Here is an 18,315-nt window from a genome sequence, read left to right on the forward strand (position 1 = left end):
AAAACAACCCCATATACGGGTAAATCGTGTCTAACTCTATCCAACCAATCTTCTATACCCTATAATCCTCCGAGAACGACCTGTTCATTAAAAACATGTCTAAAAAACTCAAGAAGTTGATGAGTCGAGTTTAGGGTTTCGAAGGCAATAAGGGAATAGAAAGTTTGAACTATGAAGACTTATGCATACAGTCAGATGTATAACTCCCGAAGGGATACAAACCTCCCAATTTCAAGATGTTTGACAGCACAGGTGATCCTAAGGTACATCTGAGGTCCTATTGCGACAAGCTTGTCGGGGTCGGGAAAGATGAAAAGATCCAGATGAAACTCTTTTTGAGGAGTCTTACTGGAGATGCTTGTCGATAACCAATTTTTTCCTATATTTTTTATATGCAAAATATCTTTCAAAATAGCAAGTATATGCATATATAAGTATGTTCCAAGGTCCTATTATTTTTCTTAATTTTTCAAAGATTTTTAAGTCAATTTACTGTTCTGTTTTATCAAGGAAACCCCAATAATTGTCCCCAAAATTATTTTTTGGTGATTTATTAATTGGATTCTCATGTTTATATTAGAATATAACTAAGATATTTTTTTATAATATTATTTGGTATTTTAAGGATAAAATTGCGTAATTGCAAAATTAGCCATTTTTATGTTTAAATCCGTCTCATTTTTATAAAATGGGATTTTGTATTTTTAAATTGATAATTATACGTTATAAGTCATTTTAGTGCTTTTAATTTGTTTATAGAAATTTGTTTATTGTTTTTTATAAATTAAATGGGGAAAAGGGCTATTTAACTTATAGCCACATTTGGCCTTTTAATTTGTCCTAATTAAACAAACCCAAGACTCAAGCCCAATCCTAAATCTACCCGACAAAACCCGGACTAAATCATGGCCGTTGATCATTTTTGATCAACAGTCTAGATACGCCCTTACCAAATTAAACCAAACGACCCCCAAGACCCTACTCATTCCTCACTCAATCGACTCTCTCTCTATCTCTCTATCTTTGTTTCTCTCTAGAACCTTCCCCCTTACCCTCCTCTCCGATTAGTTCCATCTATATTCTCCGGCCACCTCCTAGACTGAATCCATGGTGGTTTCACCACTTACCAGCCTTCTATGACTCCTCACGCTTGGTTACTGAAGTTTCATGACTTGACCACAAATAGCTGGGTGCAGGCCCTTATTGATTCAAGCTTTACGGCTATCTCCGGCCTTGCTCCGTTAAGCCATGTCTGTTTCGAGCCTGGCCTCGACTCCTCCTGCTTAGATCCAAGCCTTTCTCACCATTTGGGTTTCTCTGAAACCCTAGCTTTTGAGGTTTTCTGATCTCTATAGATATGTTCCATATCCATATTTTCCCTAAGATTTTAAACAATTTTCTAATATTTCTTTCAAAAGTTATGCTTTCAAAGCCTTTATTTTCCGATCTAGGGTTTTTAGATGTTTCTCTGATTTTTCTTTTTCTTTTGTGTGCTTCTTCTACTATGTTTCTTCTATTATGTTCTTTGTGTTTCTTCTACTACGTTTCCTCTACTGTGTTATTGTTAAGTCTCTGCTACCATGTTCTTCTCAGTTTCCTCTACTGTATTTTTAAGTTTCTGCTACTGTGTTCTTAATCAGTTTCTTCTACTATGTTTTTCATTTGCTTCTTCTACTATGTTTCTTTTACTGTGTCTCGCATGTCGTTCTTCTGCTATGCTTTTCATGAGTTTCTACTACTGAAAGAGCATGTTAAGGGTCTCAGTTCCTTTCTAAAACCTCTAAAACTATTTCGATTAGTATATTTTCCTTTATTTCTTGTCCTCTCACCTCTGCACTCGATTGATGGTAAAAACCCTAGAATTTGGGGTTCATCTGAGTTTTGAGACCATTGGCTATGTGATTTGCTTGTGCTTCATACCTGAACTTGCCTGATTTCAGAAACCCTTATCTTTTGGACCTATTTGAGTTCCTGGAGTTGTTTCATCTACTACTTCATTAAGTTTCAAAATCATTGTTTCAATTTTGTTTCTTATATGATTCTGACTTTTGCTAAACTTTATAAGACCCTCCACTTGACCCTTTTCTCATACCTGATACTTTTGTGCTCTTTATATGTGCTGAACTTCCCCCTAAAAGGGCTTTCAATTTTTGATTAATTTCAGACTTCCTTTTGTATAAGTTTGTTTAATTTCTTTCCTTGTTTGTTGACAGCCATGTTACTCAACTTAGGTTAAAAACTTTTCTCAGCTTTTCTGACTTGGTTCATTAATGGACCAATGATTACAAAATCTCTAATCCTTGATTTACTGGGTACTAATTGATTTCTCTTACCTTATTTATGCAACCGTGTATTTCAAAGCTCTTCCCCTAAAATAAACTTCTATATATTTACCCCTAATTTCCTACTTTCACAAGATGTTTATTTGATTTCTTTCCTTAAATAGTTTAACCTTTTGAGTCCGAATTCCTTAATTAAAGGAAGTCTTTTGTTGATTGATTCTTAATTGACATCCAGTTCCTTAATCATTTTCTTACCTTATTTCTGCCTATTTTTCACACTATAAGTACACGACTCTTTCATTACCACACCATCACTCATAGTCTTTCTGAACTTACACTTACACGCAATAGTATTCTCTCTTATTGTTTGCGCTGTGGCCTGTTTACAAGACCTACTGCTTTTCTCTATTTGTTTCTTTGAAACCGGTATGTTCTGATTTAAGCTTTAGCACCACAACAAAGTGTTTATTTACTGCTTTCATATCTATGTCTACTCACTGTTTCTGTATAATTCAACACTTACTTTAGCATGCTGATTTCTTTCTGCATGTTCTATTCTAAATCCCAAACCCCTGCCCCTTATGTGTTTGAGCTATGGTTTAAGGAATGCCAATATGAGAATTAGATTTGACCCCTTGGGATCCTAGCCTCTAAATAGTGTGTTCTAACAGGTTTATGGGTATATTGGCATTCTCCATTGCTGGGCATGCCCACAGCCTGCCCTTGCCTCTTTCAATTTCCCTATTCCCCCTGAACCCCTTATGTGTAATTATCTGTAGCTATTTCCCCCTCCTTTCCCCCCTTTAGAATTCTATTTCTGCACTTGCACACTCTCTTACTCTTTAATTTCTGCCCCTCTCTAGTGAGCCTTGCCTTGGGATCCTTTGATCTCCCTCTGAACTTGGACACTTGAGGGATTGCCCTTCCACACTTCACTTGTCCTAATCTAATAATACATTTGGGTGTGAGCATTGCCCGGAGTCCTTTGTGAGGCTCTTAGGGAACTTTGACACACTCAAAGGGCAGAAAGGCTTTGGATCTTGATCTTATGGAGTCGGTTTACCTCATATTTCAGACATGAAGTCTGAATCAGGATTTCTTTTGGTTGTACTTTTATTTACATTTTTCTAATGTATTTTACTTTATTCTGGGCTATAATAATTTGTAATAAACTCTTGGGGATGGAAAGTGAAAAAGGCGGGTAACTATGTATGCAAAGGGTAGATACCATGCCTATAGGTCATTCTAAATTTTGCAACTCTCATATAGAAATCATGCCTATAAATCATTCTGAAATCTGCATGCATATAGAAATCATCCTTATTGGAATCATGTCCATAAGTATGGAAATCTGAATTCTGCATATGCATATAGAAAATATGCCTATAGGTCCTTCTGAATCTTGTATATTCATTTTCATCTACAAATCATGTTCATAGGTTTTAAACAATCAACTGCATATAGATATCATGTTCATGTCCTAAAACAAATTCTGCCAGTTAGATACCATGTTTAGAGGTTAAACCCCGTCTTATGCATTTAGATATCCTGTCTATAAGATTTCTGTACTTTACCATGTCTATAAGGCTTCTGATCAACTACGCATAGAAAGATGTCCATAGGAATTAGTAAGCAAATTTGAATCGCTTCATTCACGTCTAGAGCTAACCAGTAATAACAAGGATCATCATTTGCAGAACTCATGACCTTCGTAAAAACTTGCTTTCTTTAATAATCTGACAACCTTTTTAACCAGTGTGTATTCAGTTTATTATTATTGCTTTTTGAATTCAGTAGATACCATGTCTATAGAATCCTTGTCCAACACTTAGGCAAGCTTTAGGGCAAAGTTTTAAACTGAATCTGTGCTATTAACTACAACCAGTAGACATACCTGATTCGGGCTTCTTATCTGAATTATGTAATAAATCAGTCTGCCTCAACCTTTAAGTTCTTGATCAGACCATAAACAGTATGTGAAAGTCATGCTAATTATGTGCTTTGTTTGTTCAAGGAGGTATATCTGAGCCTTTTCTTGTTATGTGCTTTCCCCCAACTTGCTATACATATTTTTGTTTGTCGCCTTAGAATTTTGCCTTTGAAACTACAAATAAGCCTAATATCCCTCCTCTTTAGGATTAGTAGTCCTAAATGCCTCCGGGACTGATAAGATTAGGATGAATAATAGCATGCAATAAGTAAACGAGACCATTCCGCGCTTTAATACCTTAACGGGTGGGAAAGGGTAGATATGGATATGATGACCACACGATAACGTATCGTGTAGCCCCTCACTGAGGAGTGATTACCGGATATTGTGTGCGGTGATTCATATTATTAATAAACCTAGGACCCCCCTTTTCCCTTTATTTCTTTGTTTCTTCTAAAGATTTCAAACTATTTCTTTTAAGAAAATCAGCTTCCTTTTAATTCTTTCCAATTTTGTTTGTAACCATTATGTGAAAATCCCCTCTTATTTGAAGCTTTATTTGCCTACATGTTATTTGAACTTAAATTCACAATAATAGTATGGCCGGGAACCACACTAGTGGATCCTGAGGGGTGCCTGTTACCTTCCCCTTGGGATAATTTCAAGCCCTTACCCAATCTCTGATTACTCAAATCAAACCTTTTTGTTGTCTTAATGCACCTTAATCATTAGGTGGCGACTCTTCAATTCAAACCCAAAAATTCCCTAAAAAGGGAATGAGTTGTCCTCCCAAATGTCATAAACCCGATTTCGCGATAAAAAGGGGGCGTGACAGCATGGCGACTCTGCTGGAGATCTTTTAGGCTTTTATCATTTCAGACTATTATTGTGGCTTGACATTTTCTTTATATGACTTTATTTGTTTAATACCTTTAAGCATTCACTTCCCTTTTTCAACTATAAAACTGACTTGTCTTTTTGTTTGTTTCCTTTATTTCTTTTACTACTTTCCTTTATTACTGCTTTAAATTATGATTGTATTTACTTCTTTCTCAACGTGCAAATACGTGACAACTTGCTTTAGTTATTGCATGAACATGTTTCCAACATTATATTCCACTCGTGCCAAACAAAATACCATATCAACGCTTATAATGAGTGGTTGCGCTCTTCCGATATTATTACCCATCAAATCCGGCAAAGGCATATTTGAGGTAAAACCAGTCGATCAACGGTGTAGTCAGCGGTTCTGCGCCTTTCCCTCTTGATTTGTCCGCTCAAGGGTACCAATTTTAAACCCCATAGAAACCTTACTCTGTTTAATTGTGCATGCATCATGGTCAAACCTTGCCGAGTTAGTTATGTTGCCTGCATAATGACTCTTTAAGATAGCCTTGTCCAAAGTCCACTGGGTTTCTCTAAAACCCAAACGGACACTACCACGTTTTGTGCATTTATTTGGAGAACTAAATGTTTTTATGACAATTATTGATATTTAATAGTCGAGTCTGGTGGGGGTAAGGGCCTAACCCTTTTGTCTTACAGTAATATGAGGCACGAAGTTCCCAGATTTGGCATGGTCACCAACATCCACCCAAAATTGCTAAGCTGGTGGGAGGATCTTCATTCCAGTGATCAGACTCTTTTCCGGAAATACCTAGTAAATCTACCTTCTCTCCTGGAAATCCAACCTAAAAACAAGATCATAGAAGCTGCTACTCTATTATGCGATTGTGATAGGTTTGTGTTCCGCTTCGGAAAAAATGAGATGACACCCCTGCTGGAGGAAATAGAATGATTAGCTGGTATACCATGGGAAGGTTTTTTAATGACGGAAAATTGCAAGGGTAGAGGTTTCCATAAAATGATGGGTCTAAAGAAGAATCCAGACTTGACGTGCTTGAAAGAGTCGTATATTCCCTTTGTTTATTTGTACGAGAGGTATGGTCACAGCAAATCTTACCGTACTTATCCTGACCAGTTCACCCTCACATCATTGGGGCATATTCACCGAAGGGTCTTTGTCTTCATGTTTTGCTTCCTGGGGATGATAGTGTTTCCAATGAAGAAAGTAAGGATCCACACCAGGCTAGCTATGGTAACCAAAACTCTAATGGAGGGAATTGGTGGGCAACCATTAACTATAGTGCCCATGATCATTGTAGAGATATACCGAGCCTTGGAGAAGTGTCAACAAGGAGCAAAACATTTCGAGGGATGCAATTTGCTACTCCATCTCTGGCTCATGGAGCATCTCCAAAGGGGTGAATATCGGCAAGAGATTCAACGAAGGGATTGGGATGATCACATAGCTTTCCATCATCCAAGACGAATGAACTACATGTTCGCCCAGCCAGAAGACGCCAAAGGGTGGTTAGAGCTATTTGAAAATCTAACTGAGGATCAAGTACAATGGATGTTCGAGTGGTTCCCTACTGAGGAATTCATCGCCCGATCTAGGGATGCACCATTTCTGATACTGATCGGTTTGAGAGGAACCTACCCTTATGTCCCTCTCTGAGTTATGAGACAGGCTGGTAGGAAGCAGGTTATACCAAGGGTCGACAAGATGAGTCACTTCCAGGCTGAATTTCAGGATGATGATAGCCCTTACAAGTGCCAAGCTCAACATATGTGGCACTGCAAAATCGTCATGGGAAGGGATACAATCGAGCTAGACAGATACCATGCTGGTTGTACTCTATACTATTCATGCTGGCTAGAGGATAATCATAATGGTCTGGGTCAACCCGAATTTGTTCGAGGTCAAACAATCATAGATGAAAAGGCCGAGGCACAGGTCAAATACAATCAACTATGCAAGAGGATTCGAGAATGTGAAAGCGAGCACCGTGAGATATAAGAAGCCCACCAAAAGCTGATTGAAGAGTGGAAAGACATGGCTGTCAGTGCCAACAAGCGATTGGGATACTTGGAGCGGGGTTTAATAGAGCTGGAAAGGAAATTTTTAAAAAGAATCGAGGATTGCTAGAATGCTGAAGGAAACGAGGGAGGACACCTAGCCAGAGCCTACCTGTTGCTGGGACTTCGCGAGTTGGTGAAGCTGTTCGATGGAGCCAAAGATTCCGAGTCTAGGGAAGGTCCTTCAGGGACCAAGTAGATAGGAGTTTATCTTTTCGCTTTATAAAATGTAATAAGGCCAATGGCCATTAGTGATTTTCATTTCTTGTTTATTTAGTGTCGATTTGGCATTTGTCTTATTTTCTATCAATAAAATGAGGCATTTAGCATTCTAAGTTCTCCAAAACAATTTGTCGCTAGGCCTACCTCGGACACAAAGAGGTCCCCAAATTAGGACACGATTTAAATTCCCTCACTATGTGTTTAAACACTGTAATACTTTTTATGATCCTCACTAACTTGGTTACCTTTTGTTTTATTCTTTGTTTTTGTTTTTATTATTCCCCTCCCAAAGGTTAGTTCGTGCACTCTGGCATCATCATCCTATTCCATGAGATCCAGGGGCCCTCCACCCACTCCTCCTCTTAGTCCTATCAGAAACAAGAACAAAGGGAAGATGGAAGATTCGAACAACACCAGAAAGGAAAACATAACTGAACGGGTAGAGGTCACTCATGGTACTCAGGTTTCCAAAGAACGTGCGTTCCAACTCGAGCAGAAACTGTTGAAGTTCTAGGAGGAACTTGATCAAGTTCAGAATCTGGCGAATTTGTCATTTTCCCTCACCACTCCAGACGTTAATTTTCCAAACACTCAAAACCCCACACCTCCACAAAATATCACAAAAACACAAAACTATCCCGCTCCTCACCACTACTACAACACTTGCCACACCTCCAACAATACTCCACTACTCATCCTAGAACCGTTGAACTCCACAAATGACCATTTCTACGCTCATCATAACACCCCCATTTATGTGGAGACCGTACCACACTCCATCCAACCCATCTCAAGCACACACGAGTCTGATGATAAAGACTCAGTCATCAGGAACCTGGCTGAAGAACTTAAGAACTTGACTAGCCGAATTCAGGGCATCGAAGGAAGTAAGGAGATTGAAGGGTTGAACTACGAAGATCTTTGCTTACAACCCGATGTCGAACTGCCTGAGGGGTACAAACCTCCTAAGTTCGAGATGTTTGATGGTACAGGGGATCCAAGAGTTCATTTGAGAACATACTGCGATAAGCTGGTCGGAGTAGGAAAAGACAATATGATCCGCATGAAATTTTTCATAAGGAGTCTAAAAGGAGATGCTCTGTCTTGGTACATTAGCCAAGACCCGAAGAAATGGTCAAGCTGGGTAATTATGGCGTCCGATTTCATGGACAGGTTCAGGTTCAACACATAAATAGCGCCAGATGTATTTTATATCCAAAACCTTAAGAAGAAGCCCACGGAAACATTCCGCGAGTATGCTACTCGCTGGAGATCAGAAGTTGCTAAGGTCAGACCTGCCTTAGAGGAAGAACAAATGAACAAATTTTCCATCTGAGCTGAGGACCCGCAATACTATGAAAGGCTGATGTTGATTAAAAGCCATAAATTTTCCGACATCATCAAGTTGGGTGAATCGATCGAAGAAGGCATCAAAAGTGGTATGGTTACAAACTTTGAAGCCTTGCAAACTAATAATAAGGCCTTACAGTCTGGTGGTACATCTAAGAAAAGGGACTAGGTGCCGTAATAGTTGCACAGAGAACCAAATCCCCTATCAAATACCAAACCTATCCAATGTCTCCACTCACATATCAGCCTACTCCGAACTACCAAGTACCCTCGCCCTCCTACCAAACTCCACCGTACACTTATAAATAACCTCCACCTCCCACATATCAACCTACCTCAACAAGATATTCCCAACCTACACATGTCTACCAAGCCTATAATGCCCAACCATCCCACTATCAATCACCTCCCGCATGCCAAAACCTTCCTAAACCTCGACCAAATTTTGACCGCAAACCTTCCAAACAGTATACAGCCATTGCTGAGCCAATTACCAGTTGTACGAGAGACTCAAAGTTGCTGGTTATGTCACCCCTACTCCTACTATAACCCCTAAAACCCTTCTCAATGGGTCAATCCAAATAAATCTTGTGCATACCATTCCGGCATGAAAGGACATACCATTGATGAATGCCACTCTCTGAAAGATAAGATCCAGACATTGATTGATAACAAGATTATTGTGGCAAAAGAACCTGCTCCAAATATCCGCAATAACCCTCTGACGGACCACGAGGGTACAGGCGTTCACATGATTTAAATAGAGGATGATTGGGACCCCAAGGGATCGTTTAGTTTGATCACAGAAGGCGACGATTCAAAAAAGCCAATAGTCACCCTCAATCCTATTGTAGTCCAGATTCAGCATTCTGGGGACGCCGAGGTAAATATGTCCATGCCACTTTAGTTTGAAGCACCATCTTCTACAAAGATGACATCGCCAATTGAGGTCGAGTTTGTGTCTCCGGCAAACGCACCCACACCATTTGAAGTTGCAGTTTTACCTTCCAAAGCACATGCTCCGTTCGGAGTAAAGGTGCCCATGCCAATTCCAGTAGCAATGTTTGCCATAACACCATTCCATACAAATGCCATACCTTGGGACTACATAGCCGAGACAAGAAGAAAAGGGAAGGTCAAGTTCGGGGAAGCCGTTGTGGCAGAAGGTATGTTAAGAACCGGTAGGGTTTATACCCCGGAACATTTGGCTGAATCAAGCAAGCAGGCCTCTGGTCGACCAACCATCACTGAAACTGGTCCCGATGATCTCTGGAGAAAGATACAAGCCAAGGAATACTCGGTCATTGATCAACTAAACAAAACGCCAGCATAAATGTGTATCCTAGCTTTGCTACAAAATTCCGATGCTCACAAGAATGCCTTGTTAAAGGTGCTGAGTGAGGCATATGTACCAAGAAACATCACCGGAGGAGAGATGGAAAACATGGTAGGGCAGGTATTGGAAAGTCACAAGATCACTTTTCATCAAGATGAGCTGCCACCAGAAGGGTTGAGTCAGAACAAGGCGTTGCACATCACCGTGCAATGCGAAGATTATTTTATCACCAGTATCCTGATTGATGGAGGGTCCATCCTCAACATTTGTCCGTTAGTAACACTTAGTACATTGGGAAAGGGGCTACATAAGATCAAGGACGGGGCCATCAACATCAAAACTTTCGACGGTTCCCAAAGGTCCACCATTGGGGAAATCATCCTGTGTTTGCAAATGGGGCCTACTTGGTTCGATGTTGATTTTCAAGTGAGAGACGTGCCGACATCTTACAATTTATTGTTGGGACGACCGTGGATTCATGTCGCTGGGGCCTTAGCGTCAACACTACATCAGGTGGTAAATTTTGAGTGGAACCACCAATAGTTGATCATTCACGGCGACGGTAGCAATCCCATATACAATCTCCAGACCATCCCAGCAATTGGAGGCAGAAGAAAGATAGGCGGCTAGACCTATCACCACATCGAGCGAGTCAACGTCGTCGACAAGGACAAATGGTGGGACAATAAAATTGGAAGCATATTGAACTGAAGCGGATATGAACCTAGCAAGGGACTTGGCAAGAACCTCCAAGGAATCTGTAAGCCTATTAAACTAAAGAAACATGGCACCACCTTCGGTCTGGGATATGAGTACACTTGGGAGGAATTCAACAACTGGTCACCACTATGGCGCGGTCCTTACTATTCGATGGAGCAGCCAATACCACATTTGAAGTAGACTTTCCAGCCAGCCGAAGTTATCTATGGGTCAGAAGAAGAGGAAGCACTGACAGTAGTGAGAAATTTCTTCCTAGAAGATGATGATATGGATAGTTGTGTTGTTTTCGAGGAGGAGGGAGAGGAAGGCCCTTCCATACAGGCAGTAAGAAGAGGAGCATGTCTTAATAACTGGACCATCAGAACCACCAGAGCCCAGAAATCCTCAAGGTAGCAAGGCTGAACAAGCATCGTGCACTATCTTTTATTTTTACTAGTTGACTTTCCTTTCGCATTTTAAAATTTCGCAATAATATCTTCAATATTTAAAATAGTTATGGAATTTATTAAAGCATTTCGATTTTCCCTATAAATCTTAGTCTTATTATTTTCTCTCATTACTTTACTTATACATCATTACTATTACCTATCTTGATGAACCAATGATTGTGACATGCAATGAGACAACGAAACAAACGGACATGGATTCAGAGGAAGATGACATACCAGAAGAGATTGTTAAGGAAGTTGAGAACTTTGAGAACATGCCTAAGTCAAACCTGGATGAGACTGAGATTGTCAACCTGGGAAATGCAAAAAACGTTAAAGAAACACGAATCAGCATCCACTTGTCGCCATCAAAAAAGAAGGAATTCAGAGAATTTCTAAGGGAATATGAGGACATATTCGCCTGGTCGTACAATGACATGACTGGTCTGAGAACATCTATTGTGGCTCACAAACTACCAACTGATCCAACATGTCCGCTAGTAAAGCAAAAGCTCAGAAAATTCAAGCCTGATATGAGTCTGAAAATCAAGGAACAAATCACCAAGAAAGTCAAAGCTAAAGTTCTCAGGGTAGTAGAATATCCAACATGGTTAGCCAACATTGTGTGTCACGACCCAAACCGAAGGGCCGCGACGGGCACCCGATGCTTTACTCAACCGAGTACCAACGTAACATATCTTTCTTATCATGTTATCATGAGTAAATGATCTAGAAAACCCGTCATGAGATAACAAGAATAAAACATAAGGGAATACTCAACATATGAAGACCCAACATGATATACAAACTAATATATGTGACATACGGGCCTATAAGGCCGACATGACCATTAGTAAACTCGAAACATAGGCCGACAAGGCCATACAATTATCCATACACCTGACATATGTCTACAAGCCTCTAAGAGTACATAAAATCATAAAGGTCGGGACAGGGCCCCGCCATATCAATCAATACATATCCAAAGCATACTGACCAAATAGGCAACTCCGGAGCAAGTGGAGTGCACCAACACCTTCGCTGAGCTGATAGCCTACTAGGAGGACTGTCAACCTATCAATCGGGACCTGCGGGCATGAAATGCAGCGTCCCCAGGCAAAAGGGACGTCAGTACGAATAAAGTACCGAGTATGTTAGGCAGGAAAGCATAAACAAGAACAGTAATGTAAAGAGAGAGATAGAGGAGATACAACCTGTAACATCAGAGTGCCTCTGGGGGTTACTGATATGAAATGCATAATACATATATATACATAAACTTTTTAAAACATTCGCCTCTGTGGGCATCATCATCATCATATCGTACCCGGCCTCAAAGAGGACTCGGTAAAAGCGTACCCGACCATCATAAGGTTCGGTAGAATCGTACCCGGCCACGTGGAGCTCGGTAAACCCAACTGATCAGTGGTTGCACAATAGGTGCCGTACCCGGCCGACTATAGCGCGGCTCGGTAGAGTAAAATAGATACTATATATAATGCATGCTAGACTCATGGAATCATCTTCTAAACCTTTTGGAGTGACTTAAGAACATTATGGACATCCCTACCATCAATATGAACCTTAGTAGGATTTAAGGATCATACACACTTGTTTAGAATAATTTTATAAGGAAAGAACAACATGGACAACCTTAGTTGCTAGGAGTAGAGTCATTATGAAATAGCGTATCGTTTATGTTCATTTCATTTTAGACCATGCCAAAAGAAAGAAGAAAGTGCCTTAACATACCTTAAACCCGTTGAGTCCTTAATCCCTTCCAAGCAACTCTTCAAACAAGTCAACTCAATCTATCATAGTATAAGGAGATTCAAAATCAGTGCTGAGCAAAGGCTAAGTCTATAACTTAAGCTAGTAGCTCGTTTACGTAAATTTGGGCAGCATCTCCCTTGTAACAAGGGCCTCCTCCAATACCATATACCAACAACAATTACCAGAGCAATCCATCAATACATAATTATCAATATCAAGACACCATATAACAACAACAAGTCACAACTACATTACGACGAGCGGCAAGCTCCGATTGGAATCTGTATACCCCTTATCAATCCTTATAGACTTCTTACTTCAACATAAAAGTATCATTAACATGATAATGAAGTCATTAATCAATGATTCCATCCTTAAACCATATATTTATAACAACAAAAATAATCCACAACTTCAACTATCCTCAATTAGCAACTTTATTCACTAGTTCATGTCTAGCCCATCCATTTAACTTAATCAACATCAAGATAACCTTAGGCACAAGCAAGATCACAATATACATACCTTATACAGTAACTTCAAGTCAAAATCCAAGTTATATTCAGTTTACAACAACCCTTAATAGCAATACAACACCATAGAAGTGACTTAAGCTAATCCAAGTATTATCTTGTAGTTTATCATCCTAACAACTTAACCAACATACAAGCAAGATTAAGCACAATTAGTAGGCTGTTATACTCACCTTAGACAGCAGCAAAAACTTGGAATTTCATCCAAATACAGCCCACAACAATCCTCAATGACAACACAACCTCAAAGAGGTGTTGTTCTTCACTAGAACTAAGTTTTGATGTTGAAATATGGTGTAATCACTTTGGAATCACTTCAAAACCTTGTGGTATATGTTTAGGAGGGTTAGGAGAAGTTTGGAGACGAATTTTAGTTGAAAAATGAGCAAAAATAGGCGTCCAAATCGTTTATAAATTGAAGTAGGTCAACCACCGCCTAAGTGGGTCCCAATGGGAGCTGCTTGTGCGGTTTCGCGAAAATGCAAATATCTCCCTACTCCAATGTCGTATTAACAAGCGGTTTAATGCACTAGAAACTAGACTCGTAGACCTTCAATTTGGTATGTATAACAACCCATTATTCCAAGTATATTTGGAGAAATTCTCAGATACATTTGACCTAAATTTCAGCAAATTTATGAATGTAACTTATGATGACCTTTGCCAACTCTTGTTCCACAACTTGCTTGCCTTCAAAATGTAGAAAATGAATATCATACGACTAAAATAACTCATAGAATAACCTCCTTATCATGTTAATAACCCTAGTCTCACCCCAAAGTACATGTTATAACATTCGAAACTTGTCGACTTTCGACGAAACTTATTTTCTTCAATTGGTTTAGCTTCTAAGATTTCCAACCCTCTTGGTACTCGTTATTCATGATCTTAAATATTTGTAACCTCCAAGGTAACATGATTAACTTACTTTATTTGCTTCCAAATATAATCTCATTTCTGAGCTTACATCAATGACTTACGGCGTACTCTCACGTATGAAAACTTGGGGTGTAACATTGTGCCAGTACCAAAGAATGACGGAAAGGTCAGAGTCTGTGTTGACTACCGGGATCTAAACCGGGCAAGTCCAAAAGACAACTTCCCCTTGCCGAACATACACATCCTGATCGATAATTGCACCAAGCATGAGTGCAATCATTTGTAGATTGTTTTGCTGGGTATCATCAAATCTGGATGGATGAAGAAGATGCTGAGAAAATGGCTTTCATTACTCGTGGGGGATGTACTGTTACAAGATGATGCCTTTCAGCCTGAAGAATGGAGGGGCCACCTATATGAGGGCCATGACTACCATCTTCCACGATATGATACACAAGGAGATAGAGGTGTATGTAGATGATGTTATTATCAAGTCCAAGAAAAACACTGACCATATGGAAGATTTGAGGAAGTTGTTCAACAGATTACAGAGGTACAACCTGAAACTGAATCCCGCGAAGTGTGCATTTGGGGTCCCTGCCAGAAAACTACTTGGGTTCATTATGAGTCTCCGAGGAATAGAACTGGATCCATCAAAGGTCAAAGCTATTCAAGAATTGCCACCACCAAATAACAAGAAAGACGTAATGAGTTTCTTGGGGAGACTTAACTATATCAGCCGGTTCATGGCATAATCTACAATTATCTGTGAGCCAATCTTTAAGATGTTGAAGAAGGATGCTGCTACCAAATGGACTGATGACTGCTAAAAGGCCTTCGATAGAATCAAGGAGTACTTGTCAACACCACTAGTTTTGGTCCTGCCCGAGCCAGGTAGACCTCTATTACTCTACCTTGTAGTATTGGACGGAGTGTTTGGTTGTGTTCTGGGGCAAAATGATGAAACGGGGAGGAAGGAGAGGCCATCTATTACCTCAGTAAGAAGTTTACCCCGTACGAGGCCCGGTATTCTATATTAGAGCGCACCTGTTGTGCTTTAACTTGGGTAGCTCTAAAGTTGAGGCACTACTTCTGTGCCTACACTACATATCTCATATCAAGGATGGATCCTTTCAAGTACATCTTTCAGAAGGCCATGACTACCGGCAAGCTAGCCAAGTGGAAAATCCTGTTTAGTGAATTTGACATTGTCTACGTCACTTAGAAAGCGATCAAAGGACATGCGCTAGCAGATCACATTGACGAGAATCTCGTGGACGGAGAATACGAACCCATAAAAACGTATTTTCGTGACGAAGAGGTATCATTCATAGGAGAAGATATTGTAGAATCCTATGAAGGTTGGAGAATGTTTTTCGATGGAGCAGCAAATTTCAAAGGAGTTGGCATAGGAGCAATCCTAGTCTCAGAAACCAGCCAACATTATCCGGTGTCTACCAAATTTAGGTTTCCTTGCACCAACAACATGGCCGAGTACGAAGCCTGCATCTTAGGGCTCAAGATGGCAGTTGACATGAACATTCAAGAGTTGCTAGAAATTGGGGATTCAGACTTGCTTATACATCAGGTTCAAGAAGAATGGGTGACCAAGAACTCCAAGATATTTCCTTATCTACATCATGTACAGGAGTTGAGAAAGAGGTTCACAATGACAGAATTCCAGCATGTTCCTAGAGTCCAGAATGAGTTTGCCGATGCATTGGCTACCCTATCATCCATGATACATCATCCAGACAAGAACTTCATTGATCCCATTCCTGTAAAGATCTATGATCAGCCAACTTACTATGCTCATGTCGAAGAAGAAGCAGATGGAAAACCTTGGTTTCATGATATCAATCAATATTTGGCAAAAGGAGAATACCCAGAACTTGCGAACACTACGAAGAAGTGCACACTTCGAAGGTTGTCTAATAGTTACTTTCACAACGGAAGAATCCTGTATAGGAGGACCCCGGATTTGGGATTACTAAGGTGTGTCAATGCGAAGGAAGCATCTAAACTACTAGAAGAAATCCATGCTGGGACCTGCGGTCCACATATGAACAGTTTTGTCTTAGCCAAGAAGATACTCCAGGCTGGTTACTTTTGGATGACTATGGAGACAAACTGCATCCAGTATGTCCAAAAATTCCACCGCTGCCAGATACATGCAGACATGATCAAGGTACACCCAAATGAGCTTACTGCAACAAGCTCTCCGCGGCCGTTCGTTGCCTGGCGAATGGATGTTATTCGACCAATCGAGCCTACCACCTCCAATGGGCACAAGTTTATTCTAGTAGCAATCGACTAATTCACCAAATGTGTCAAAGCAGCATCTTACAGAGCAGTAACCAAGAAAGTTTTGGCAGACTTTGTCCGCGACCGCATCGTTTGTCGATTCGGGATATCATAATCAAGCATTACTGATAATGGCTCCAACCTCAATAGTGACTTGATGAAAGCTATGTGTGAAACTTTCATGATCAGACACAAGAATTCTACAGCCTACAAACCTCAGATGAATGGAGCCGTAGAAGTCGCCAATAAGAACATCAAGAAGCTACTTATGAAAATGATAGAGAAGCATAAGCAGTGGCACAAGAACCTATCATTTGCTTTATTGGGGCATCGCACCATAGTCCGCACATCAACTGGAGCAACCCCTTACATGTTGGTATATGGTACAGAAGTAGTCATTCTCACCGAAGTAGAAATACCTTCCTTGAGGATCATACAAAAAGCTGAGCTCGACGACGTAGAATGGGTGAAGAGTCGTTACGAGCATCTAGCTCTTATAGAAAGAAAGAGAGTGGATGCAGTTTGCCATGGTCAGCTCTATCAGAACAGAATGTCTAGAGCTTTCAACAAAAGATCAAGCCGAGATAGTTCACACCGGGGCAGCTTGTGTTAAAGAAAATTTTCCCACATCAAGATAAAGCCAAAGGGAAATTCTCTCCCAACTGGCAGGGTTCGTACATGGTTCATCGGGTTCTAACAGGAGGAGCCCTCATACTTACGGAAATGGACAGAGAAGTCTAACCAAAGCCGATCAATTCAGATGCAGTCAAAGAGATACTATGTGTAATCTTTATTCTTTCCTTTATGATGTAATTTGAACTACGCCTGACCTAATTCTCATTTAAGACGGGATACGTAGGCAGACCTATGGGTTCGGTCACAATTCAATAAAATTTTCATTTCCCCTCGTAATTGGAAACTGGGGCAGAATTTTGAGGAGGACCCTCAAAATTCTGAAGCAATTTTAGCTAGTCATCGCAAGCAACCATCAGAAGCATCAACCCAGAAAACTGGGGAAGAATTTTGAGGAGGACCCTTAAAATTCTGTAACAAGAAAGGTTGCAATGTCTTGAACCATGTCGCAGTCGTCGGTTTATCTAAAGAAAACTATTCTGGATTATTTATTTATGTAATATTTTACTAAATCATACATGTGTGTTACTAAAATTGCTCTATTTAGCAATGCTACGCCAATGATACGTACAGTATCACCAGATCAGAGTCTAGAAGGTCAAGCAAAGCCAACAGGGATACGAACTAACCTCTCCTCTACAAAACTCACGATTTTTCTTTGGATGCAGACATTTGGATTGCGAAAGCATCCGACATGCTACACATTCACGAGATAGACAGTGTTCAGGAATACAACTCTCAGAATTGTTCATGTTTACCAGCATTTGCTATCCACGCATGCCGGTGATATTCCCTATATCGCAACATCCCCAGCAGTCACAATGTCGCATCCTGCTATCAGCTAAGAAACTCTATTAGCATTTGCCCTTTTGATTTTATTTCTGCATTGCATAAGGCTACCATTCTACCTTCCGAGACTAAGCACTGTCTACATCTGCATTTCCTGCATTGAATAAGGCTACCATTCTACCTTCCGAGACTAAGCACTGTCTACATCTGCATT

At 40.2% G+C, this 18,315-nt stretch overlaps 1 protein-coding gene across 1 annotated transcript; it reads left to right on the forward strand.

Annotated features, from left to right (window-relative positions):
* Positions 1 to 14,821: 14,821 nt before the first annotated feature.
* LOC138887193 (uncharacterized) lies at positions 14,822 to 18,099 on the forward strand. The gene is made up of 4 exons (XM_070168915.1): positions 14,822 to 15,079; positions 15,601 to 16,037; positions 16,869 to 17,209; positions 17,981 to 18,099. The coding sequence occupies exons 1-4, from the start codon at positions 14,822 to 14,824 to the stop codon at positions 18,097 to 18,099; spliced, it is 1,155 nt and encodes a 384-aa protein (XP_070025016.1).
* Positions 18,100 to 18,315: the final 216 nt, after the last annotated feature.

The sequence above is a fragment of the Nicotiana sylvestris genome, chromosome 3, assembly GCF_000393655.2.
Source record: "Nicotiana sylvestris chromosome 3, ASM39365v2, whole genome shotgun sequence".
NCBI lineage: Eukaryota > Viridiplantae > Streptophyta > Magnoliopsida > Solanales > Solanaceae > Nicotiana > Nicotiana sylvestris.

Excerpts from the sequence above, each read along its gene's own strand:
- LOC138887193 (XM_070168915.1), top strand. The coding sequence starts at position 14,822 with ATGATACACAAGGAGATAGAGGTGTATGTAGATGATGTTATTATCAAG. Across the intron at positions 15,080-15,600 it reads CACCAAATAACAAGAAAGAC|AAAGCGATCAAAGGACATGC; the intron begins GTAATGAGTTTC and ends TACGTCACTTAG. Across the intron at positions 17,210-17,980 it reads AGTGGATGCAGTTTGCCATG|ACATTTGGATTGCGAAAGCA; the intron begins GTCAGCTCTATC and ends CTTTGGATGCAG.